The following is a 22,204-nucleotide window of genomic DNA, read 5'->3' as shown; positions in this document are numbered from 1 at the left end:
CAGTTTCCTCCTCTCACTCATGGTTCTTCCCCCTTCTTTTCTTCCCTCCTTCTTTCTGCCACCTGCCTCTCTCTCTCTTTCACCTGCTCTGATCTCTCTGGGGCTTTTTCCTGTCCTACAACTCATCCTCCTGTCCGTCTCCGACACCTCGAATGAAGCAGAGACAAGTCCATGAGCTCCAGACAGTTGAAGAGTGAAGCTGAACTGTGATCAGTTCAAAACACAGAGAAGTTATTAACAACCAGAGTTTATCTGCAATGTTCAGCAGGAAACTTTAAACCATGATGAACTCTGAGTTTTAATTGAGTAATTAAAAACTGAGGACCTGTTGAAACTTTAACTAGGTCGTCAGTGAAATGTGACTCCTCATCACCATCTAGTGGCAGCTAGTGAAAACTACAACGGCCACCTCCCTTAGTTATTGACTCACAAACATTCCTTCTCATGTCACCTCCCAGAAGTGAAAGTGTCTTTAACGCCCCCTGGTGTCTAACCTGCACGATGAATGAACAGAAGGTAAATCACTGAGTTAAAGCTGCATAAAAACAAACAACTTCAAATTCTAAAGTTTTTTTAAAAGTCTTCTTAATCTGCTCAGTAGAAACTAAACTTAAAAAATTGTTTAGATTTTAATCACTTAATAAATTTGAAATGTCCCACTTTGGGTTTTGAATTTTCAGGACGAGAGAATTCTGTTTTTGTTTCTTTATTCAAAGTGAAAATGTGCGAAGAACAAAACACAGATTATAAGAAACAATTTCTTTACAATGAAATCTGCTTTTATTTTTCTAGAGGTCCAAACTCTTTGAACTCATTTTTAAAGAAATGAAGCTGAAACATCTGGAGCTTTAAATATCTTCTCTTCTTCACTGATTCCATTGAAACCATCAACAAAAACTAGATAAACTCAAAGTTTCTGCTCGAGAGAAGAATCAACACAAGCTGCCTCTGGGAAATTAAATGTAGATGATGAGGCTGATGAGGAAAAACTGCTTCTGCTCCTTCATCCACACCAGCTTCATCTTCACCTTACCGCCGGGGCCGTTGTAGTCCATCAGGAAGTGCTCGCCGCAGTACGTGATGGACAGAGGCCTCTTCGCCATCCTGATGAAGATCGGCGTGCTGACACACCAGACTGGTTTCAGGAACCTGTCCAGCACCGTCAGCGTCATGATGCAGCAGTTCTACGAGAAACAAACGTCAGGAAAGAAACAACCGGGACCTGACGAGTCGGACTGAGTTCAGAAAACTGCAGAACACTCTTCGATGCTTTCACTTTATAACTGCAGCGTTTTGATCACTAGTGATGTGGGCACCACCACCATGAGTCTGAGCACCATGTAACACCAGAAACGCACCTCCACTGCTCCCTCCAGCTCCTCGCTCTTCCACGGCAGCTTGATGTTTCCAGACAGCAGTTTGTGCTGGTGCAAGACGGTGCTGTCGATGAGCTTCAACTGCAGAAGTTCACGCTCCAGCCGAACTGCTCGCAGCAAATCAACCACGATCACAACGACAGTTCGTCACCAGTTTCATTTTCAGAGACACAAATTGAAATCCTCCATCCAGACGAGCGTTTTATCGGATTACCTGTGCGACAGCAGACGTGACTGAAGTGGTCCGACGTGATCTCAGTGCCGGTGTTGTGCAGGACAAAGTGGACGCTGTAGCCTTGTGAGTCAAACGCAGGGTGTGAGTTCTCCACGGGTTCAGAGTACAGGCTGCAGGAAGTGACAAACAAGAGCCTGAGATCTTCAACAGATGTTTCCACAACTAATTAAAATTACAATGCTATGAGGTGGATGAAAACAACTTGATGACATTTACATCAGCCTACTCTTGTGTTTATATATATATATATGATGGTCGACTGTTGATGATCAATGATCTCAGTAACTTGAATATTAAGTTAAAGAGACATGAACCCACCAGGCTGGAGATCCCAACAGACTCTTCTCCACCAGCTTGTGGAAGTGAAGACTGACCATGATGAAGGCCACAGTGTCCGCACCCTACACACACACACACACACACACACACACACGCACACGCACAAAACAGTTTGATTCAGAACTTCTACAAAAACATTCGAGCATCATTTGGTTTTTCCATCACAGACTCACCCTCCAGCTGCCGATGATGACGCCCGGCGACAGAAGTATCAGTTTGATCAGTTTGTCGCTGCCGATGATGCTACGACGCTCAGTCTCCATGTCCAGCTTTAAAATCAGAGACCTCCAGCTGGGCCTGATGGAGGAGGAGAGGGAGGACGGGTGGAGGAGAGGAGGTGCTGTAGACGTTGAGGAAAATGTCTCCTTCTACCTGACTCTGGAGCTCTTCTGCATCTCCTTCCTGACGCCGTGCACCTGGATGCTGCTGATGTGACGGTACCTGGGGAAGACGCCCTCGCTCCAGCGGACGATCACTGAGGAATCGAGGAAGTGCACTCGACTCTCCTGCAGCACCGTCTCCTGCCCCCAGCAGTCGCACAGCGTCAGCTCCCAGCTCACGTTCAGGGTCCTGAAGAGACACAGCGGAGGAGAATCACATCTGATGGTTTTAAACAAGACGTGAAAAGAAGCTTTAGAGCGAGAAAACCTTTCCACCCTTGGCCACTGGGTGTTGCTGGTGTGGAGGCATCAGACGACCTCTTACATTTGAAATTTAAGCTCCAGTTTTCTCGTCGTACCTGAGGAGCCACTCTGTCTGCCGGGGCAGCCCCGTGTACAGCCTGATGTCTTTCAGCTCTCTCTTCCACTTATTCACCTCTCGTCCAGCCAGTGTGCTGAAGTAAATCTTCTTCCAGTGTCCCAGTGACTGCTCCTCCTCCTCCACCTCCTCCTCCACCCGACTCGCTGCCTCATGCGCCGACTTTGGCCTCCAGGTCTGACTCCTAAACTCCGAGGTGTAAATCTTCTTCCACAGGCCGCTGCAGTGGGAGAAACACGAGGTCACAGTGAACGGGACATCACTTTTGATCAGAATTCTTTCATCGACATGACGGACTGTCAAACGTACTCATCGTTGGCGAGCTGGTGGAAGAGTGTGCTGACATGACTGATGCAGAACAGCGAGGAGGCGTCCAGGAACGAGAGAATCTTCACCAGGATCTCCGGCGGCAGCCTGAAGAGGGAGCATGGAGGCGTTACTGCAAACGACTGACAACAACTGTGGTTTAGCCAATCAACAGCTTCTCTCGTCACTGCTGCACGTCGTTATGAAGCAGCAGGTGAATCTAATTAAAAGTACTGTAATTAATTATTACTTAAAGATGGTTTCTGTCATTTTAGGTTGTTCTTATCAACTGTCGTGTTTCTGATAAGTTTCAGAAATGCACGAGATGGCAGAGTTCGTATCTGTGATATTTTGGTTTTGATTGTGGAACGTCTTCGAGTCAGGAGACGTTGAATTCAACAGACTTAGTTATTTATCTAATTGTTGTTGTTGCAGCTCATCTCATATTATTTATCTTGTAACTGTATTAACAATTTTTTTGTATCAATAAGGTTTAATTGAAAATGATTTTCTATAGAAACAAACTATTTAAATGAAGTTTTAATTAATTATCAGGTCCAATAAGTTGAAAGTGTCTTTGAATATGACTCGTGGTTTAATCATCATATTCCTTCACAGCAGTGACTAATATTCATATGTGAGCTGAGTTTGACCGAAGAGACAGACATGTGAAGTTGGACTGGACCTGTGGAGACAAACTCACCTGTCCAGGTGGACGTCTCTGGGCTGAGGAGGCTTCATCTGGAGGACATCTGTTGACTTTCTCTCTTTTCTTTCTCTCCGGAAGCTGAAACACAAATAAACACATGAACAAACTGCGGAGGAAAGAAAACGTGTAAACAATATTCCAACATGGCGGCGGCGGTGACCTCCCGGTGACTCGGCTCGACGCGGCCCTCGGCGGCCTCCTCCAGCCTCGGCTGCCCGCAGGGCCTCTCTCCGGCCTGGGCATCGCTCTGCCGCGTCCCGGCGGTGCTGGTCGTCCTCCTGGAGGAGACAGAGTCTCCAGACCCGTCCACAGGCTCCGGAAGAACTCCCCTCGACCCGCCGCCATCACGGAGGTCACTGACTTTACCCGCCAGTCAGGACTTCCGGTCCGCTGCATTCTCCACAATAAAAGCCTCAGATGAACCGCTAGATGGCAGTGGCGTGTTTTTCTGTAAATCACAGATTTATAAAAATCATTAATTATATATAATATAATAAATGAATCTAGACTGCACGTCTCTACATCCCCCAGATGTTCAAAAGTGAAGGTAAAATAGCATCTACAGCCAAAACTGGATATGCATGTTGCGATCTTGAGCCTAAGAGCTGGAAGTATTTCTTTCTTTTTTATTTATTGTTGCTCATTTTTATATCATATATATCATATCATATATAATTATAATTTTTATACATCAAATAACTAATTATAACCAAATTCATCAGAATCACTTGAACAAACATCAGTGTGATAAGAAATACCTAAAATGACAGAAACCATCTTTGAGAGACACTAATTTAAAGTCACTTCAATTTTCTTTCTAATATCTACTCGGATTGTTTTTAGTTCGGTCCATGTCCCATCTGCTAACATGGAGGAGGCAATACTGCAGCCAGCCACCAGAGGGCGATCACGAGTTTTTGGATTCACTGTTGAGGATCTGTCTGTCGTTCATCTTTATTTACACTCTGGGTTTTTCATTATGAACAAACAGAGGCAGAAAGATGATCCACATGGTTTTTGGTTTTAATGAGTTAATTCAAGTTAAACACGATGAAACGTCATGATTCATGACTTCAACTACTCCACAGACTCTGGCTCCAAATAAGCACAAGATGGTGGCGTTAGTAATTTGGCTTCCTTTCTGGGTAGTGAGAGGAAGTAGAGACACACCTTCCATCTTTATTTACAGTCGGTCTCAAACAGACGCTGACGGACTGATGTGCAAACTGACATTTAACCTTATCCAGAAACTCCTATTGACCGATGACATCACCGTCTTACCTGAAAGATGTTGTAATGTGTGCTCACCTGACACAGGCGTGTCCTGGTTGTGTCAGTCTTACGTAAGTGTGCTCCTCTGTGTAATTTAACTAAAAGCTGTGAAACCTGAGAACACACGGTACAAACATCAGTGTCAGAGCAGGGCGGCCTCGGAGCAGCTTCTGTGTAGCGTCTGTGTGTCTCTGATGTAAACATGTTGCTGGTCTCCAGGCAGCTCGGCTCTTCGACTCCTCGACAACACGTTGAGTCAGTGTCCTGAGGCCTGAAGAAGCTCAGAACCGTCGACCTGCTCCAGAACAGCTCCCCCCACGATCTAAACTTCTCTGATGTTTGTGGAGCATCACTGTTGTTTCTATGGTTACCTGTGGAGCGATACCACCGAAATACAGAGATTAAATAATGTTATTAGTTTGATAAAGAGAAATAAAACTTAGTTCAAGATTCACTGATTAGATCTTAGGAAAAGATTTACCTAAATATTATTTTAGAATAAAGGAGGAGTATTATTATTATTGTTTTTATTGTTGTAGCTGTCTTACTGTTTCGAATGTCCTGTGTTCAAATATTCAGTTGTAGTATTATAGTTGTAGTTATAACAGCATTATTATATTTGTTTATATTATTTGAGAGGTTTTCCAAATACAACAAAGTGAGAAGAAATGTTATTTATATTATTATTTGTATATAATTAAAATAAAAAATGTATAATAATAATATAATAATAATAATAATAATAATATAATAATTATTATATTATTATATCACAATTGAGAAAATACCATTTCATATAGCAAAAGTGCATGAATCAATAATAAATCTATTTTAATTGTATTTGTATAAATAATAAAATCGAGTGAGAGGAAATGTAGGATTATTATTAACATTGCTATTATTATTAATATTAAGTGAATTAGTGAGAGGATGGGGGGTTATTATAATTATGAATATCGTGAGTGAGGGAGGATTAGGAGGAAGAGGAAGAGGAAGAGGAGGAAGAGGAAGAGGAGGAGCTGCAGATGGAGGAAGAGAAGGTGTCCTGCTCGGTTGTGTCCAGAGGAGAGGAGTGGCCGCCATGTTAACCAAGAAGCCCGGAGCCTCGGTCCTCCCGACGGGTGAGCACAGACTGTAACCGGCCGGAGGGCTCCTGAGCCCGGACACTGCGGCGGAGAGGCGCCGCCGATCGCTCTCGGATCATCTCCGGGTGAATGTAGCGTCAGTGACCGGCATGAAAACAGTGAGGAGCCGTGACGGCTAACGAAGTGACAGCCACAGAAACTAGTCTGTGTCTGTCCATGACATGGGCTGTGTCTTCTGAAGACAGACAGAGGACAAGCTGCGGTGTGGACACAGACAGGGACACAGAGAGTCAGGGGGAAAACTAGAGCTCGAGCGGCTGCAGACGTCTCCAGGTTTATTTTTAGCGAAGCAGCAGATTGAGACAGCTCAGTGTGTCCTGACACTTCATGTCTCTCCATGAACACTTCACTGCTGCGAGGATTCCAACATGTCTCCTCCCTGTGAGCTGGCTCACTTTGTCATGTCAAGTGTCTGTGTCTGTCTGTCTGTCTGTCTGTGTGTGTCTGTCTGTGTCTGTCTGTCTGTCTGTCTGTGTGTGTGTGTGTGGAGGTGTTTTGGCCTCCAGCTCCACAGACACAACTGAAGCTTCATGTTCCTCCATCTGTGAAATTAACAACAACCAGACACTTTCATTATAACACGCAGGCTAATGTTGTTACATGTGTTATAACATGTTAATACGTCATGCAGCTCAGTGTCCGTCCTGTGTTACGTGTGTTATAACATGTTTATACACCATGCAGCTCAGTGTCCGTCCTGTGTTACGTGTGTTATAACATGTTTATACGTCATGCAGCTCAGTGTCCGTCCTGTGTTGCGTGTGTTATAACATGTTTACACGTCATGCAGCTCAGTGTCCGTCCTGTGTTACGTGTGTTATAACATGTTTACACGTCATGCAGCTCAGTGTCCGTCCTGTGTTGCGTGTGTTATAACATGTTTATACGTCATGCAGCTCAGTGTCCGTCCTGTGTTACGTGTGTTATAACATGTTTACACGTCATGCAGCTTAGGATCATTTGAAATCATTTACTGGATGTGTACTTCCTTCACGCTTAAAATCTTTGTCCAATATCGTTTTGTTTTATGGTCACGATTCATCTCGTAGCAAGAGTTTTCTGAAACGGCAACGGAGAAAATGGATGAGACGACCAGAGGTGTTATTACTGATGTTGCTGTAGTCTGAAGTATCCGGTTTATAACTTACACTGCAGCCAGCCACTAGGGGGCGATCCAGACGCCTCTGATTCACAGATGTCTGTCGTCCATCTTTATTTGTTAGTCTTTGATTGTGTGACAGTGCGACACTATTAGATTGTATGTTGGCATTCCTGTGGTGAGGTCATGAGAACGCTGCTGCTAGGCAACAGCATATATGGACGCTAACTGTAAGTAACTGCGTGATTACAGAGTTTAGAGAGTTTAGTTTGCTGGTGTTGACGTCTGTGTTTTAAAGGAACAACATCACGGTGTTATTGAGGTCAAGCTCCTGTTTGTTCAGACACTGTGAAACGCGTTGGCTTCACTTTTGTGGAGCAGCCATGTTGTCCATCTTTATTTACCGTTGATAATATTATTATTAGGGTCTGTGAGTAGAAGTCGCAGAGGTTAACAGTTTAGCAAGCTAGCAGAGCAGAAAGATGAGACTGTTGAATGAGAACGAGATTGTGATTACAAGTTGTATATTTTTTATATATCGTCTGACAACTGCGTTTGTCGTGTGACTGTTTTGGTCCAATCGTGATCGAGTCATCACATCTGTGGTAAACGTTATTATTAAATTAGCTAATTTTGCATTTTACGCATTGATTCACCAGTTTTTTCCAACTCAGCAACATTTTTACAAAGTTTTACAAAAATGTACCCTCAGGTTTTTTTTCATTTGAGTTTTAAACTTGTTTTAAATGCAACCAATAGGTCACAAGTTGGTATTAACACTTTATTGACTGTGTAATTTAACATTACAGAAATGTTATTTTCACGTTTCGCCACATCAGTGGTTTAATAACCGGTTCATCAGCGGGTTGAATCTGTCGTGTGTTTTCTTCCTGCAGGCTCTGTGGCAACAGTTTGAGCTGCTTCAGGCTGCGTCTTCACTTTGGTTCCATTTGTTGCCCTAGTTTCAGTCGTCACTGTGAAACATCTAACAATCGCTTCCATTATTGATCAATCTGCTGATCTTCCTCTTCCAGATTAATCAATCGATACTTTGTACATTGTTTTTCACAACAGTCCAAACTCCTTAGAATCAGTTCACTGTCATTTAACGTTTGCTCAGGAAATAACGAAAATATACAATGATCAAAATATTTGCAGATTAAATCTTTATTTTACTAATCCATCATGTGACTTCTTCAGCTCCGGCAGATTTACTTTCTTTCTCTAAATTATGATCAACACCACAGACAAAACTTGAGAACAAATGTTTGGATTTGTAAAAACATCATAATTAGTTTTCTTTACATTTTAAGCTACACGCTTTAAAATATCATTAGTAGTAGATGTTACTGTGCAGCTTGGGATCAATTAAGTGCCACTGATTGATCTACAGAGGCCTTTGAGGGACAGAAATACACCGGCAGCAGATTGACGTGATAAAAGGAGGCACTCTGTCTTTTACTTCCTCCTTATCCAGGTCACTTTCTGAACGTCTTGCTGCGAAGTACACACGCTCACATTGCTGCATTTTTCCCACTCGTCCTGCCGAGCAGCATGTCGCGGCTGCTCGCCGGCACTCTGGAATTTCCAGCGCGGTGTCAATTTCACATTCAGAACGCCGTTAGCATGCATCTGTCAGGCTCGCAGTGAGGAATACTCGACATGTTCTCCAGCGTTCTGTCAATCCCTGTTACATTATCAGAGTATAGTTTAGAGGGCGGGGCTCTGTGGAGCTGCTGAGGGGCCACAGGGAAACATTTTGAATTAGAGCCTGATGTTTTTGACATTTTAACATTAAAGCCGTTGGTTAATAAGCAAGTGTTTCTTTAAGGTTCTATCACGTTTGTTAACTTTGTGCCTGCAGTTTGTTGCAGGAATGTGTCCTTGGTAGCACCGTGTTCGCGTGACGGAGAATGTTCCAGGTCCTGTCGTTTGCATGTCCTTTGCCGTGTCGTCGTTTTACAGCACGCTGGCATCTGAGTCGTCCTCATTAGCAGGATTATACCAAGTGTTCAGATTAAGGCAGAAAGCAGCAGCACACACCATCTGTCTGCTTCGAGCTGCGTTCTGCGGCTGTGACACCCAGAGCCGGGCCGTGGACTGTGAGGGTCGCAGCACGTCCTCAGCGAGGTTAAATACTAAAATCATCTACTACAGCAGATGATTTTCTCAATTTATTGATTAGCTGATGATTGATGGCGTTGGAGTCAGATGTCACACACGTCCCCTAGAGAGAGGTAGGCAGTGTATGTGGGATTATCAGGCTATATTAAAACCTTCATCCTCCTTAGACTGAATCAACCTGTGGGACCCAAACAGACTCCAGACTCCTGAAGGGACCTGGTCCTGGGTCACTCCGGTCCGAGGCTGTGTTCATGTGAAGCAAGAAAGAACTCGAAAGACTAATATAGACTCATAACCATTAACCAATCAAAACAGCAGATTTATTAACTGTGAAAATATGTGCCCTACGAAGATGAATTCATAAAGTAATGTTCTTATGTTGAGATGAGTTTTTTTAAGTTTTGCTAATTGAATAAAAATGACAACATGTCTCAGCTGGACGTTCATGATCTCATGTAACAGTGAGAGGGACGTGGTGGCCTTTGTTTGAAGGCTCATACAGTTAATGTTGGTTTTTTGACAGTTTGTCATAATTACTTTTAGGCTCAAGAGTAATTTGAATATGTTCTGCTGTTGAGTTAACGGGCGGATGTTTGTTTAACAAATGTAGTTGTTTGTTCGCTCCTCTTTAGTCTCGTGTGTTTACAGGAAAAGACTTTACCGTCTCAGAGTTAAGTCTAAATGTGTGTTAGTGTCTGATATTTAAAGTTTCAGTCTGAGCCATTTGTGTTTGCCTCAGTGTGTCAGTCTGTACCAATAAAGCTGTTTCAGACATTAACTCCAGAAAATATGCATAAAATTGAGTCTGGATATTTTCTGTAGTTTGGACATTGTCCGGGTCAGACTCATTACAACTACAATTGATTCTGACATGAAGAACCTTCAGAACATTTCAGGAAAATGTTCAGACTTTTAGTTTATGTCTAAAATTTCTCATCTTTTTTCTCTTTGTCTCTTCTCAGGCAAAGTGGGTGAGCCGGTCTACTCTCCTGGTCACAGCGGCTCTCAGACAACGTCGCCCGTCGCCCTGCCACCGCTTCGAAACAACAACCACCACCTCCTGACGGTACACACAGCTGCACTTATTGTGTTAGCATGCTGTTAGCATGTGGAGCAGTCAGCTGTAGCCTAAGGCTAATAATAGCCCTCTGCTCTGGGACGCTTTAAACAGCTGATTGGTTTATAGGCTGGTTTGAAGGGGACATGGACACACACACACACACACACACACACACACACACACACACACACACACACACTGGACTAATGGTATAAAGGGACTGACTGACATTTATCAATGATATCATTACTATTAGAATTAGAAAGGATTAGCAATAGCATCATTAGCCTGTTACAGCAGAGGCCTTTATGACATATTATTAGTTCACAGGAAACTTAAACATACAGTGTGTGTGTGTGTGTGTGTGTGTGTGCGTGTGTGTGTGTGTGTTGTCAGGAATGGGTGGAGTCAACAGAACCAAACACGTTGTTCTCCTATGTCACTGTAACTACTGACAACATACAAACACACATGCACGTCGGCTGTCTGTGTGATTGTTGCTTTTCCATGTTGTTGTACTTTTTCATTACAGGTGGTGATGAGGTTCAGTTCAAAAACCTGCTGTTTACCACACCACAATAATGTGTAACTGTGTGCAAGTGTGTGTGTGTGTTATCTGAAAGGACCCAGGTGTTCTGGTCACCACGGCGACAAGGAGTGACTCACTGAGCGAGAGACACATAAAGGGAGAGAGAGAGAGACCAGTCTATTTATAAAAAAATAGATTATTATTAAACTAATTGAGTCAATTCAAAGGAACAAATGATGATTGGTTATTAAGAACAGAGACAGTTTCTCAAAGTCTCCTATGTTGCGTTCAAGAACATCCCAACAACTGAGGTTGACAATATTTTTAGTTCATGTTTTACTGAACCTGTTGCTGCTGCAGCAACGTTGACAAAAAGTTGGAAGGAAGATCAGAAAACTTTTAGATCAAGATCAGATGTAATGAAATCAGAAGTTCTGATGCTTCTCCGTGTTTCCCCTCAGGGAGGCTCTAAAGCCGTCATGGCGGACACTGTCCAGCTATCGTCACAGTCACAGGTCCACATCACCCAGCTGTACGAGGAAAACACCAACAAGCGTCCAGTCCTGACCTCCCAGCCCAATGGCCTGGCTCCACTCAGCTCCACCCGACCGGGCCTGCCGCTGCCTGACCGGCAGACTTCGTCTTCAGAGCCCGGCCACCACTGCCGCCAGGGCAGTGCCACCTCCAACAAGTCAACAGACAGCAAACCAAAGTCCAACCCCCTGTCCCCGGAGCAGGCCATGAAGCAGTTCATGTCCAAAATGTCCTCGTTTGAACACCACGAGGTCTTCGGGTACTCTGAGGGTGAGCAGCCTTCGTAAGATGCTTATCTTGATTGGTTAATGCTGATAATAGCAAACGAATAAGAGCTCAGATGTCAATTATTCAATTAATATTAATTGAATTCTTATCCGATTAAGAGAAACATTCAGGATTTACTTAATTTCTTTGCAGCTTTGGAATTATCATTACTAAAATACAAATACACACAAACCAAAGATTGTTCCTGATTGGCACTAATAAGAGTAGTAAATAATTGATAATAATTATTATTATTACTTTCTCTCCAGTGTATTTTGTTGGTCCGAATTCTAAGAAGAGGTCAGGGGTCATGGGCGGAGCCAACAACAGCGGCTACGACGATGATCAGGGATCCTACATCCACATCCCACATGACCACATCGCCTACCGCTACGAAGTCCTTAAGGTCATCGGCAAGGGCAGCTTTGGACAGGTATGATTACAACTACAGTCTGACACTAGTGATTAGTCGTCTGCTGGTGGGATGTGTCGGCTATATGTTGAAGAAACAATCAAGCCTTTCTACTCTGCAATAGGGAAGGTCTAATAGATTGAAGTTAATGAGAGCGTTGTGTTTCTGCTCCCCCTGAAGGTGGTGAAGGCGTTCGATCACAAGTCGCAGACTCACGTGGCTCTGAAGATGGTCCGCAACGAGAAACGCTTCCACCGGCAGGCGGCGGAGGAGATCCGCATCCTGGAGCACCTGAGGAAGCAGGACAAGGACTTAAGCATGAACGTCATCCACATGCTAGAACACTTCACCTTCCGAAACCATATTTGCATGACCTTTGAGCTGCTCAGCATGAACCTGTACGAGCTCATCAAGAAGAACAAGTTCCAGGGCTTCAGCCTCCCGCTGGTCAGGAAGTTTGCCCACTCCATCCTGCAGTGTCTGGAATCACTGCACAACAACCGCATCATCCACTGCGACCTCAAACCTGAGAACATTTTACTCAAACAACAGGGACGCAGCGGCATCAAGGTGCGAAAGAAAACCACTTCTGTGTTTGCTGGGTTAGCTATTGAAGGCATGAAATTTAATCAATAAAAAATGCTCTTTATCTTACTCCTTGTCTCTAGGTCATCGATTTTGGTTCCAGCTGTTATGAGCATCAAAGAGTTTACACGTACATCCAGTCCCGGTTTTACCGAGCTCCAGAGGTCATCCTCGGTAAGAAGAGAGGAACTCAAAGGAAATTAAAGCAAGGCTAAGCTAATGAGTTAGCTAAAGAGTAACTTATTCACTTCACAATTTTCTGTCATTGTGAAAGCTGATGGCATTGTTTAGAAAATGTAGGAATGGAAAGTATGAATCATCAGGTAATTTAGCATCTTGAGTCTGGATTTTGATGGTTGACATCTGCCCTCTCCTTCAGGCTCCAGGTATGGGATGCCTATCGACATGTGGTCCCTGGGCTGCATTCTGGCTGAGCTGCTGACTGGGTACCCGCTGTTACCGGGTGAAGATGAAGCCGACCAGCTGGCTTGCAGTATCGAACTCCTAGGCATGCCCAGCCAGAAGCTCCTTGACGGCTCCAAACGAGCAAAGAACTTTGTCTCGTCCAAAGGGTACCCGCGGTACTGCACCGTAACCACGCTACCCGACAGCAGCACTGTGCTGAACGGTGGACGATCACGGCGGGGGAAGGTACGCGGGCCACCGGGCAGCAAAGACTGGAGTGCAGCACTAAAAGGCTGCGATGACGCACTGTTCTTGGACTTCCTTAAACAGTGTCTGGAGTGGGACCCAGCACTCAGGATGACGCCCAGCCGTGCTCTGCGCCACCCGTGGCTGAGGAGGCGACTTCCCAAGCCACCAGCAGGAACCACCACCACAGGGGAGAAGACCTCGTCATCTAAACGGGCCTCCACCACCTCCGACAGCGGCATCAGCTCCATCTCCAAGCTCACCACCATCTCCTCAACCACAACATCCTCCTCCTCCAAAACCAGGACTAACTTGGCCGCAATCACCGATGCCAATGGAAACATCCAGCCTAGGACGGTCCTACCCAAACTGGTCAGCTGAGAGTGAATGCACCCCACTCGCTGTCATGGCAAGTGAAAGCTGTGCTCCCCAATTAGCTGCGAGTAACCAGCTGGACCTGAATAAAACTGGTTTGTCCAGTTTTGAAGAGCGTTTGGTTTTTTTGAAACTGGCTTTCACAGCGTTGTTGGGGTGCATGCAGAACAAATGCAGTCATGGAGGCTGTGCACTGGGTTGTTAAAATGTGCAGAATTGCTTGGCTGGGACGTAAACTAAGCTGAAGGAAACTTGATTGATGAACTGGGGTGCATTGTCAGTCTTGACAATTTGTTGTTTTATGTTGTGAGCAGCAAGACGTGTTTGAAATGATTGTGAGGCTGCTACGACAATCAAAACACACAACATCGCTCTGTAGCTGCGAACACACAAACACTCAAACATGGTGCTGATGGAGGGAACAAGGCTTTTTGTTTTTAGTACATAATCTATTTAGCTGAGCTAACACTTGATTCACGGAGTAGACACCAAAAACAACTCTTATTGATTTTAGTCTTACAAGGTTATATCTGTTCAACAATAACAGGGACTCATAGAAAATATCTATGTAGTTAACTGACTAAATAATGCAGATATATCCTTATAATACTAAAGCCACAGCAGTGATTAGCTGGCTAGTCTTTGTTTCATATCTCTAGAAATAATGTTACATTAGAGTTTGGGGAACACGAGTGGGCTAATGTCAATATTCACGTAAATGACTCGAAATTCATCGAAGTAAAAAAAAATATCGTAATGACCCAGTTGGAACCATCATCTACCTGTTAGCTGGCTAACTTTCCTAGCTAGCTGTTTTACAGTGTTGCTAGCTTCGTGCCTCTCAGCTAGCTAACTGCTAACTGGCACTGGTCAGTTGGTAGACAGCTACTTGTTTGTGTCTAGCTGTTATATTGCTACCTGTTTAGACCTAACTGGCTAGCAGTTAGCCTAGCTTTAGCTGGCTCACTATTAGCCTTTTTTGGCAGTCAGATGGCTAGCCTTAGCCTCCTTTAGCCATAGCCTGTTAGCTCTCCACTGCCCAGCCTTACGAAGCACAGATAGAATGACTTAACATTTTTAACGCCTCAGATTTATATGATTTTTAAGTATTTTTAAGTTTGGTGAAGGTTAGCAGAGAGAGCGAAGAGGTGACGAGCGAGAAAAAGGAAAGGAGAAGGTGTGTGATTATTAATGACACAAAATGGTTGTTAAAGGAGGAGAAAGAAGAAAGTGGACTGAAGGTGGTTTTATAGACAAGTTTCAACAAAGGGCTCCGATATGTGTTAGAAACCAAAGTCTTGTTTATAGTCGTGAAGCCTTCACTCCATATTGTTTATATTTGATCCGCCAATATTGAAAGACCAGATAAAAAAAGCTGTCAGCTCATCTGGATATAAAAGTCTGTTAGTTACAGATAACCAACGTTAATCAAAGACCTTCAGCCACACAGGGATCACATGAGACCAAATTCTCTCCCTTAATGTCACAGCACAGAGCAGGATGTGTTCGGACTGTTACGTTTTGAGGGACGGCCCGAGAGAGCGGAGAGGATCGAACGTTTCTTCCCTCTGGCTGTTTGGAAAACAAAGCAGCTCTCAGGATTTCACAGCTTTAAACCCCAGATTAAAACGAGATCCTGCGTGACGTCCCGAATCATAAATATGTTTTAAGAAGCATGTTTTTGTAACTGGAGCTTGGCAGCAGCGAGACCCTAACAATTTAAAAGGGTCCAGTTACACCACTAAAGTTTTTCTGAGCTGATCAGAAGCAAGTAGTCCTGTTGTCTGTCATTAAGGCTACGTCCACACTGCTATGTTTTAGTTTTAAAACGTATCACTGTTGCTATGGTTACACCTGCCGTCCACACTACTCCGGAGTTTCAAGCCTCCAAATCAGAGACTTTTATAAACACTGCTGGCCTTGTTATATTTTGAAAACCCCAGGGTTGCGTTTCAGTCTGGACTATGTTTAAAAATGTTCTCTTCCTGATTGGATCAGTCACATGACTCGACTACCAGCGGTGAATTCAAAGCGTCGCTAACACGCTTGTCAGTAACAGTTCCACCTCGTCATCCCTCCTCTTACTTTTCTCCGTGGCTTTCCTTCGTTTCGATGTATTTTCTGTAACTAAACGACCAACTGCAGAGAAGACAATCTACTTCCTGTTTACACCACATGACCAGTGTGCGTGAATGGTCATGTGCTTATGTGTTAGTCAGAGTATTCTGAGAGTAAGTGGAGCTAAAACACTCGTGTGGATTGAGGTCATTTTTGTTTTGGACGTATTAGTATGGATGTAGTCTACGCAGTCAAAATACTTGATTCCAGAGTGAGACTGGCTCAAATTTTCATAATAACCATGATTATAAGACGTGTTTACACTGAACACAGATAATTCTCTGTAAACTCTCAACTTTAGCAACTTTCACTGCTACAAACAACCAATCACGTGACTGGACCCAGATTCTCTCAAACAATAAACGTTTATTCAACAGAAGGATTCTTGTATAAAGTGAAGTTACAGAACATGAATCATGAACGACCTGATCCAAAACAGAAAAATGACCAGTTCCAGTAATGTGTCGACTCTGATCAAACTGATCGATTGATCAGAGGTCAGTATTAGTTAAAGGATCAATCAGTGTGATTGGGCGGGGGGGGTGCTTCTTATTTATTTACTCCACTTTTATTGATATTTATTACTCTAATCTACATATTTACTATGATGTGCAGTTCATACCGTATACTTGAATGTGTGTGTGTGTCAGATGTATGTAGCAGTGTGTGTGTGTGTGTGTGTGTGTGCGATGTCGATGTTAGGACAGGTCCTCTGAAAAGCTTGTTCCCTCACACAAACACACATTTATCGATATAAAAATCTTAACACACTCTGAGAAGTGGATCACGCCAGGACGAAGATGAAGAGGAGGAGGAGGAAGAAGATCCCAGGGCTGGTCATGTGATGACGTCAGCCTGACAAATGTGTTTTACCGAGCACACGAGAAGAAGAGGACGACGACAATGATGTGACGCACATAAGGAGGTTCTCACGTAAAACACAGACTACCAGCTCCGCCCACCTCAGGGGAAACTCTGCCCCCTCTGGACGGAGGAGGACGCGTGGGCCGGCCCTCTGTGATGTTTGTTTTCTAAAGATTTGATTGATTGGTTTGTTGAGTATGTTTTTTAAGTTTTTTATGTTTTTTAGTGAGAAGGAGCGCTGAGAGTCGTAACTTTGTGCCTTCAGCATCTCATCGCCATGCTGCGCCCGCCCAACACACACACACACATTTATAGTGGTGATGTCAACAATCACTAGTACTGGTGCAACTTACGATTTTACCCTCACGGCTCAAGTTACCACAGAAATTTCCACCAATCAGATGCAGAAGGTTGATTCAAATCCTCTGATGGAGAATCCTCGTTAACATCAACATGAAGTAATTACTCCTGCATCGCTCAACGTTCTCTATTTGATTCTAAGTTTTGTCCACGAAAAAGTCAAAAAACTTTGAGGAACAATTCCTCACAGCACGTGTCTGGTTTTTCTAACTGTTTTTTTTAAAGCTTTTTAATTTAGCATCTTGAGTCTGCTAATCTCAAAATTCCTGAATTTTATAATCTCAGAACAGAGTGAAGAATTTTGACTGAATTCTCTCAAATCATCGGACACAAAGTCACAAGTTGGATTTTATCAAGTAATACATTTTTTAATCGATTCTGAATATTTTATACTCACATGTGTGTATTTGTATTTTTCCAAAGTAGAAATTCACCTTTCTTTCAGAGGAGATGGGCTGAAGTTTCTGTGGGCGGAGCCAGTTCACAGGCCAACGCACTGACCACAGACTGTAGCTTTAAACTGACAGACATCTTCCTGTGTGTGTGCGCGTGTGTGTGTGTGTGTGTGTGTGTGTTGGGGTGAGTTGTGCAACATGGCTGCACAATGTACAGACACATATCAGCCAACTGTCGCCTCGGTTGAGACGGGCGACGCCTGCTGACGACAGGGCTAAGCTAACACTAGCCGATCGACTGCTAGCGTCCAGCCGCTAGCTGCTGCACTGACGTTTATTTTCTCTACAGTGAAGCTAACACTAGCCTACAGCTAACTGGCTGCTAGTAGCACATAGCACGTGTTTACCTGCTAGCTACAGTCAGGTTGAGCTCCTCACAGTTGTGCTCATGCAAACTGTTAGCGTTAGCATTAATGTGGTTTTAAAGCGTTCTTTTTCCATGTTGGTACCTCAGATTACTCAGTTATCATTATTAATATTATCATGATTAGTGTTGTCATTGTTGTGACTAACACCCAGGGCATTTGGTTGAATCTACCAAAGTGCATTCCTTTACAAAGCTAGCTAAAGCTAGCTGCAGACAGACTGACAGACGAGTAGATGGAAAGTCCAACAGAAATGTCGGAGGGAATCAGAGGAGAAGCAGGAGGAACTCACCGTGGACGCCACGTTTTTTACAAAGAGCTGATGAAATGACCGCGGTCATTACCGCTGACCTCCTGGTAGCATGTGTGAAAGCTCGTTAGCCATTTAGCTTCTATTGGGAGATCTCTACAGCCAGAGGTTAGCCACTGTTAGCGTGAAGCTACACTGAGTTTCTGTGATGTTTGACGGCTGCGTGTTATTGTGGATTTTATCTGTAAATAATGTTGAAAAAAGTTTGAATAACACATGTGTGGGGTTGAATGCTGCTGTGCCACCGCGGCCAGTTTTACAATGTACTGTATCTACTGTACAGAACACAGACGTCGACACTTTTCTAGTGAGCCTTTGTTAAATTTTATTGTGGTGAAAAAATCTTATTATTATTAATAAAACAGTTTTATTGTTGATTTAATGTGTTGTCCTTTCAGCGAGTGCCTCAGTAAGTTGGTTCATCAGGAGTGCGTCTGCTGTTTAGCTATCAAAACTATAATGTGTTAGCTTGGTGGCTAGTTGACTAGCTTAGTTGAAGCAAAAAAAACTATATTTAAGCTAATTATAAAACAGGCATTTTAACTAAGTTTAAGTAAGAAAAAAAAGAAATATAATGATCGCATACAAACATTTTAAATGTTAAGCTAACGGATAGATTTCTATTCATTATAAGATTTAGTGGCCTGAAGTACAGAACAGGTATATTTTAATTTTAGATGATGCAAATAAATATCAGAAGAAAGAAACAACTCAACTCCGAGGAGGCTGCTGTTACCATGACAACTTGGGGTGCCAATGAAGGAGGAAGGAAACCCTAAGACGCGTTGTCATGACGACCAGCACACACACACACACACACACACACACACACACACTAAATAGCTGTGTTTACATTAGTACACAACAGATTATACACACACACTTTGTCATGCACTTTTTTTTCACACTCTCTTTGTTCCTCTCTCCATCATTGATAATTGGTTCAATGAACAAACGATGAGCAGCTGTGTTCTTATTTAGGAAGCAGGGAGATTACCAGGAAGTAGACGGTTACTAACTATAGAAGCTAGCATGATGCTAACAGATCAAGGCAGCCCTGCAGGATGCTCACCTATGGTGCGACATAAAAACCCCATGGATGACATTTTCAAACAAAAGCCACGTCCACACTGGTGTGTAATAAATGCATCGCTGTTACTACGGTTACAGCCTCAGACGTCTGTAAACGTTGCTGGTCTCGTTTTATTTTGAAAAAGGGGTAGTTAACTTTTGAAAAACACTATTTTAAGATGAAATCTTATTTTGTGGCTTTAGCTTACAGTGTGATCAGCAGCCTCAGTTTTCGGGATTGGAAGATATAAGCGGAGCGATAGTTTGGGTGGAGCCTGAGATAAAAGAGGAGTGGTGTTGAAGTGAGTTTGTTCTTTTACCATCGTGCACACGTCAAACAAAAACCTGAAACCTCCATCACATTCTGCTGAGTCGCTGCAGAGTCACTGGACGCCTCCACACACTGAAACCAATGATCCTCACCTCAGTGTGTGTGTGAGCTCAGACTTACATCCAGTTTTAAATAGACACACACTCTCTCTCTCTCTGTCACTCACACACACACACACACACACACACTCTGGTAACCTGAGTATGGGTCCAAATTAATCTCCACTTACTGTACAAATGTTAAAGCAGCTTCACAACACAGGCTCGACTCTCATTCAGTAACTTCTGCTCCTTTAGTTGAAGACAGCAGGAAAACTATTTTTCACTCAGTGTTAACTTTTTCCTCAGCACTGCGAAATCTCAAATGAATACTTTTATTTTGAAAGGCACTTCTTATTTGCATATACTTCCCAGCATGCAGTGCACTTCACACACTTCTCGTGCATGGACTTTAGATAAAGATGGACAGCATGCTAGTTCCTGAAAGTGAGGCCACAGCATCTTGATCGCCCCCTGGTGTCTGGCTGCAGTATCGCTCATTAACCTCACCTCCTCCATGTTAGCTGATGGGGCATCGACCAAGCAAAAACAAATCATACATTTCAGGTCGTTCTTGTCACACTGATGTTTGTTCAAGTGTTTCTGATCACTTTGGTTTTAATTAGTTATCTGACGATGATTGACAGCTGAGACTGACTCGTGATTGGTTGAGCGCGTGTATTGGCGGGACCTGGATACCACAGCACACACCCTGACCCCCCAATGTGGCAGCATTGGTGTCCGAAATATTTTAGCATCACGTCTGAGGAAGAAGTGGAGACGCGTCGTCTGTCTTTACTTCCCTGGTGAACACATTCTAACCCAGTCTGACTGGATTTACTTTTGTATCTAATCCCAATCTAAAACCATTCTAACCCACTCTAAAACCACTGAGCCCATTTAAATCCAAATATAGCCCCTTCTAAGGCTTTTATATCCGTTCTAAACCCATTCTAGAAGCTTCTAATCCATTCTAATCCATTCAAACACTCATCGAAACCTGTAACCACAATAAATCTACTTCAATCTTATCAATAATCAACAATTCACTCAAAACCAACAGTAACCCAAACATTCGGAGCCTCTTTCCTTCCTTCAAGTCCTCGTTCCACACAAACCGAGTCTCAACCACATTCTGACTCAATGTGAATCTGCAGCCTTCAGCTTTTTAAAGTGAAGACGTGAAGGAACGTTCAAATATTCTGCATCACGTTAAATCTGTTTTCAGTGATTTAAACTCACTCTGACTCTCAGAGTTTCGACTTCGTGTCTTTCAGTCTCAATCGTTTCACCTTCTGCCGACAGTTTGAAAACCTAAATATAAAACCAGTCATGGAAACTGTCTCTCTACCTGCCTCGCTCTCTCTCTCTGTATAATTGAACATAGACTCGACCAGCAGCAGCAGCCGCTCGCTGATCTGCACCGAGGGTCTCTGAGTTCAGGACACATACAAAACTCTGTGTGTGTGTGTGTGTATTCAGATGGTGTCAGATTTGTCAGGCCAGAGGTCAGTTTATTTCCAGCGTCTCTCTTCATCATACAGTCGTCCGTCACACACACACAAACCCACACACACACACACACACACACACACACACATAGGGAAACGTTTACTCTGATTCTCTTCTCTCACTTCTTCCTGCGTTAACTCCGACATGATGATTAACTATTGGGAGCAGAGATATACTTTACGTGTGAACTTTCTACTGCACGTTGAAATTCCACATTTATGAATCAGAGTGTTTTTTGTCACTGCACTGGAGTAAGAACACTGGAGAATACTCTGCCGCCTCCTAGTGGTCACACCGCATCTGTACATTTTCTTAAACATCTCTGCTTTAAAGAAAAGGACGTGAGTCATAATCAAACTCTGCTCTACAACATGTTCACAGGAATATAAATGGAATGTTCTGTCAGTAACTCATGTAAACATCATTACTGAATTCATTTCTTATTCTGGCTCGGGTCAACACTCAGAATATTAAACACAGTCAGTGTGACCAACAGCTGTAATGTTTAAATATAAAAAAATAAAGGATTCATTTGCAAAGTTCCTCCACTAGATGTCAGCAGAGGCATCACACACACCCACACACCACACACACGCACGCACACACGCACACACGCACACACACATGCATAAGGTGGGGAAACAGTTTAATTCACTGTTTTACTTTTTGACCCTATGGCCTTTTCTCTAGTACCACCCTCAGGACAAACCTTTACACTACATTTGTACCTTCAATTGCAAGTAAGAACAATGTGTGTACGTGTGTGTGTGTTTGCGTGTGTGTGTGTTTGCGTGTGTGTGTGTGTGTGTGTTTGCATGTGAACCCACTCACAGCTTCCTTTGCAACAGGAAGCAACAACTAGCTTCATAGAAATGCCACAGTGAGTTTCTGTCTGCTATGTTAATGAGCTGTGTGTGTGTGTGTGTGTGTGTGTGTGTGTGTGTGTGTGTGTGTGTGTGTGTGTGTTCCTTCCTTATGAACACTTACTGAAACTGATGAACTT

General features: G+C 43.4%; 2 protein-coding genes and 1 long non-coding RNA gene across 7 annotated transcripts; 1 reads left to right on the top strand and 2 right to left on the bottom strand.

Moving 5' to 3' along the window:
• Positions 1-5: 5 nt before the first annotated feature.
• LOC109645641 (F-box only protein 15-like) lies at positions 6-4,160 on the bottom strand. Of its 2 annotated transcripts, XM_069519552.1 has the most exons (11): positions 3,885-4,160; positions 3,719-3,802; positions 3,019-3,123; positions 2,690-2,929; positions 2,323-2,520; positions 2,124-2,247; positions 1,930-2,012; positions 1,591-1,721; positions 1,359-1,483; positions 1,034-1,184; positions 6-147 (listed from the first exon to the last, which is right to left on the bottom strand). In XM_069519552.1, exons 1-11 carry the CDS (start codon positions 4,118-4,120, stop codon positions 116-118), a joined length of 1,509 nt encoding a protein of 502 aa, XP_069375653.1. In that variant the 5' UTR covers positions 4,121-4,160; the 3' UTR covers positions 6-115. The 2 variants fall into 2 exon arrangements, with proteins under 2 accessions (XP_069375653.1, XP_069375652.1); XM_069519551.1 differs by lacking the exon at positions 6-147 and having other exon boundaries at positions 758-1,184.
• A 971-nt stretch (positions 4,161-5,131) lies between these two features.
• Positions 5,132-18,362, bottom strand: LOC138406746 (uncharacterized). Its single transcript, XR_011240107.1, has 3 exons — positions 18,232-18,362; positions 12,383-12,457; positions 5,132-5,367 (listed from the first exon to the last, which is right to left on the bottom strand). It is a non-coding gene; the product is annotated as an uncharacterized lncRNA (long non-coding RNA).
• Positions 5,934-18,626, top strand: dyrk2 (dual-specificity tyrosine-(Y)-phosphorylation regulated kinase 2). Of its 4 annotated transcripts, none has more exons than XM_069519546.1 (7): positions 5,934-6,117; positions 10,327-10,430; positions 11,415-11,757; positions 12,024-12,187; positions 12,347-12,736; positions 12,835-12,925; positions 13,131-18,626. In XM_069519546.1, exons 1-7 carry the CDS (start codon positions 5,946-5,948, stop codon positions 13,781-13,783), a joined length of 1,917 nt encoding a protein of 638 aa, XP_069375647.1. In that variant the 5' UTR covers positions 5,934-5,945; the 3' UTR covers positions 13,784-18,626. The 4 variants fall into 4 exon arrangements, with proteins under 4 accessions (XP_069375647.1, XP_069375649.1, XP_069375651.1 ...); XM_069519548.1 differs by having other exon boundaries at positions 6,020-6,239; XM_069519550.1 differs by having other exon boundaries at positions 6,058-6,206.
• The last annotated feature ends 3,578 nt before the right edge of the window (positions 18,627-22,204 follow it).

This window comes from Paralichthys olivaceus, chromosome 23, assembly GCF_024713975.1.
Source record: "Paralichthys olivaceus isolate ysfri-2021 chromosome 23, ASM2471397v2, whole genome shotgun sequence".
Classification (NCBI taxonomy): Eukaryota; Metazoa; Chordata; class Actinopteri; order Pleuronectiformes; family Paralichthyidae; genus Paralichthys; species Paralichthys olivaceus.
This window is presented reverse-complemented; position numbering and strand designations above follow the sequence as displayed.

Bases quoted from the DNA above. Each gene is read 5' to 3' on its own strand.
- LOC109645641 (XM_069519551.1), bottom strand. From the start codon at position 4,120: ATGCAGCGGACCGGAAGTCCTGACTGGCGGGTAAAGTCAGTGACCTCC. The intron at 2,521-2,689 runs GTACGACGAGAA...GTGTCTCTTCAG, and splicing joins CAGACAGAGTGGCTCCTCAG to GACCCTGAACGTGAGCTGGG. The intron at 1,484-1,590 runs GTAATCCGATAA...TGCTGCGAGCAG, and splicing joins TCACGTCTGCTGTCGCACAG to TTCGGCTGGAGCGTGAACTT.
- dyrk2 (XM_069519546.1), top strand. From the start codon at position 5,946: ATGAATATCGTGAGTGAGGGAGGATTAGGAGGAAGAGGAAGAGGAAGA. The intron at 10,431-11,414 runs GTACACACAGCT...GTTTCCCCTCAG, and splicing joins ACAACCACCACCTCCTGACG to GGAGGCTCTAAAGCCGTCAT. The intron at 12,926-13,130 runs GTAAGAAGAGAG...CCTCTCCTTCAG, and splicing joins AGCTCCAGAGGTCATCCTCG to GCTCCAGGTATGGGATGCCT.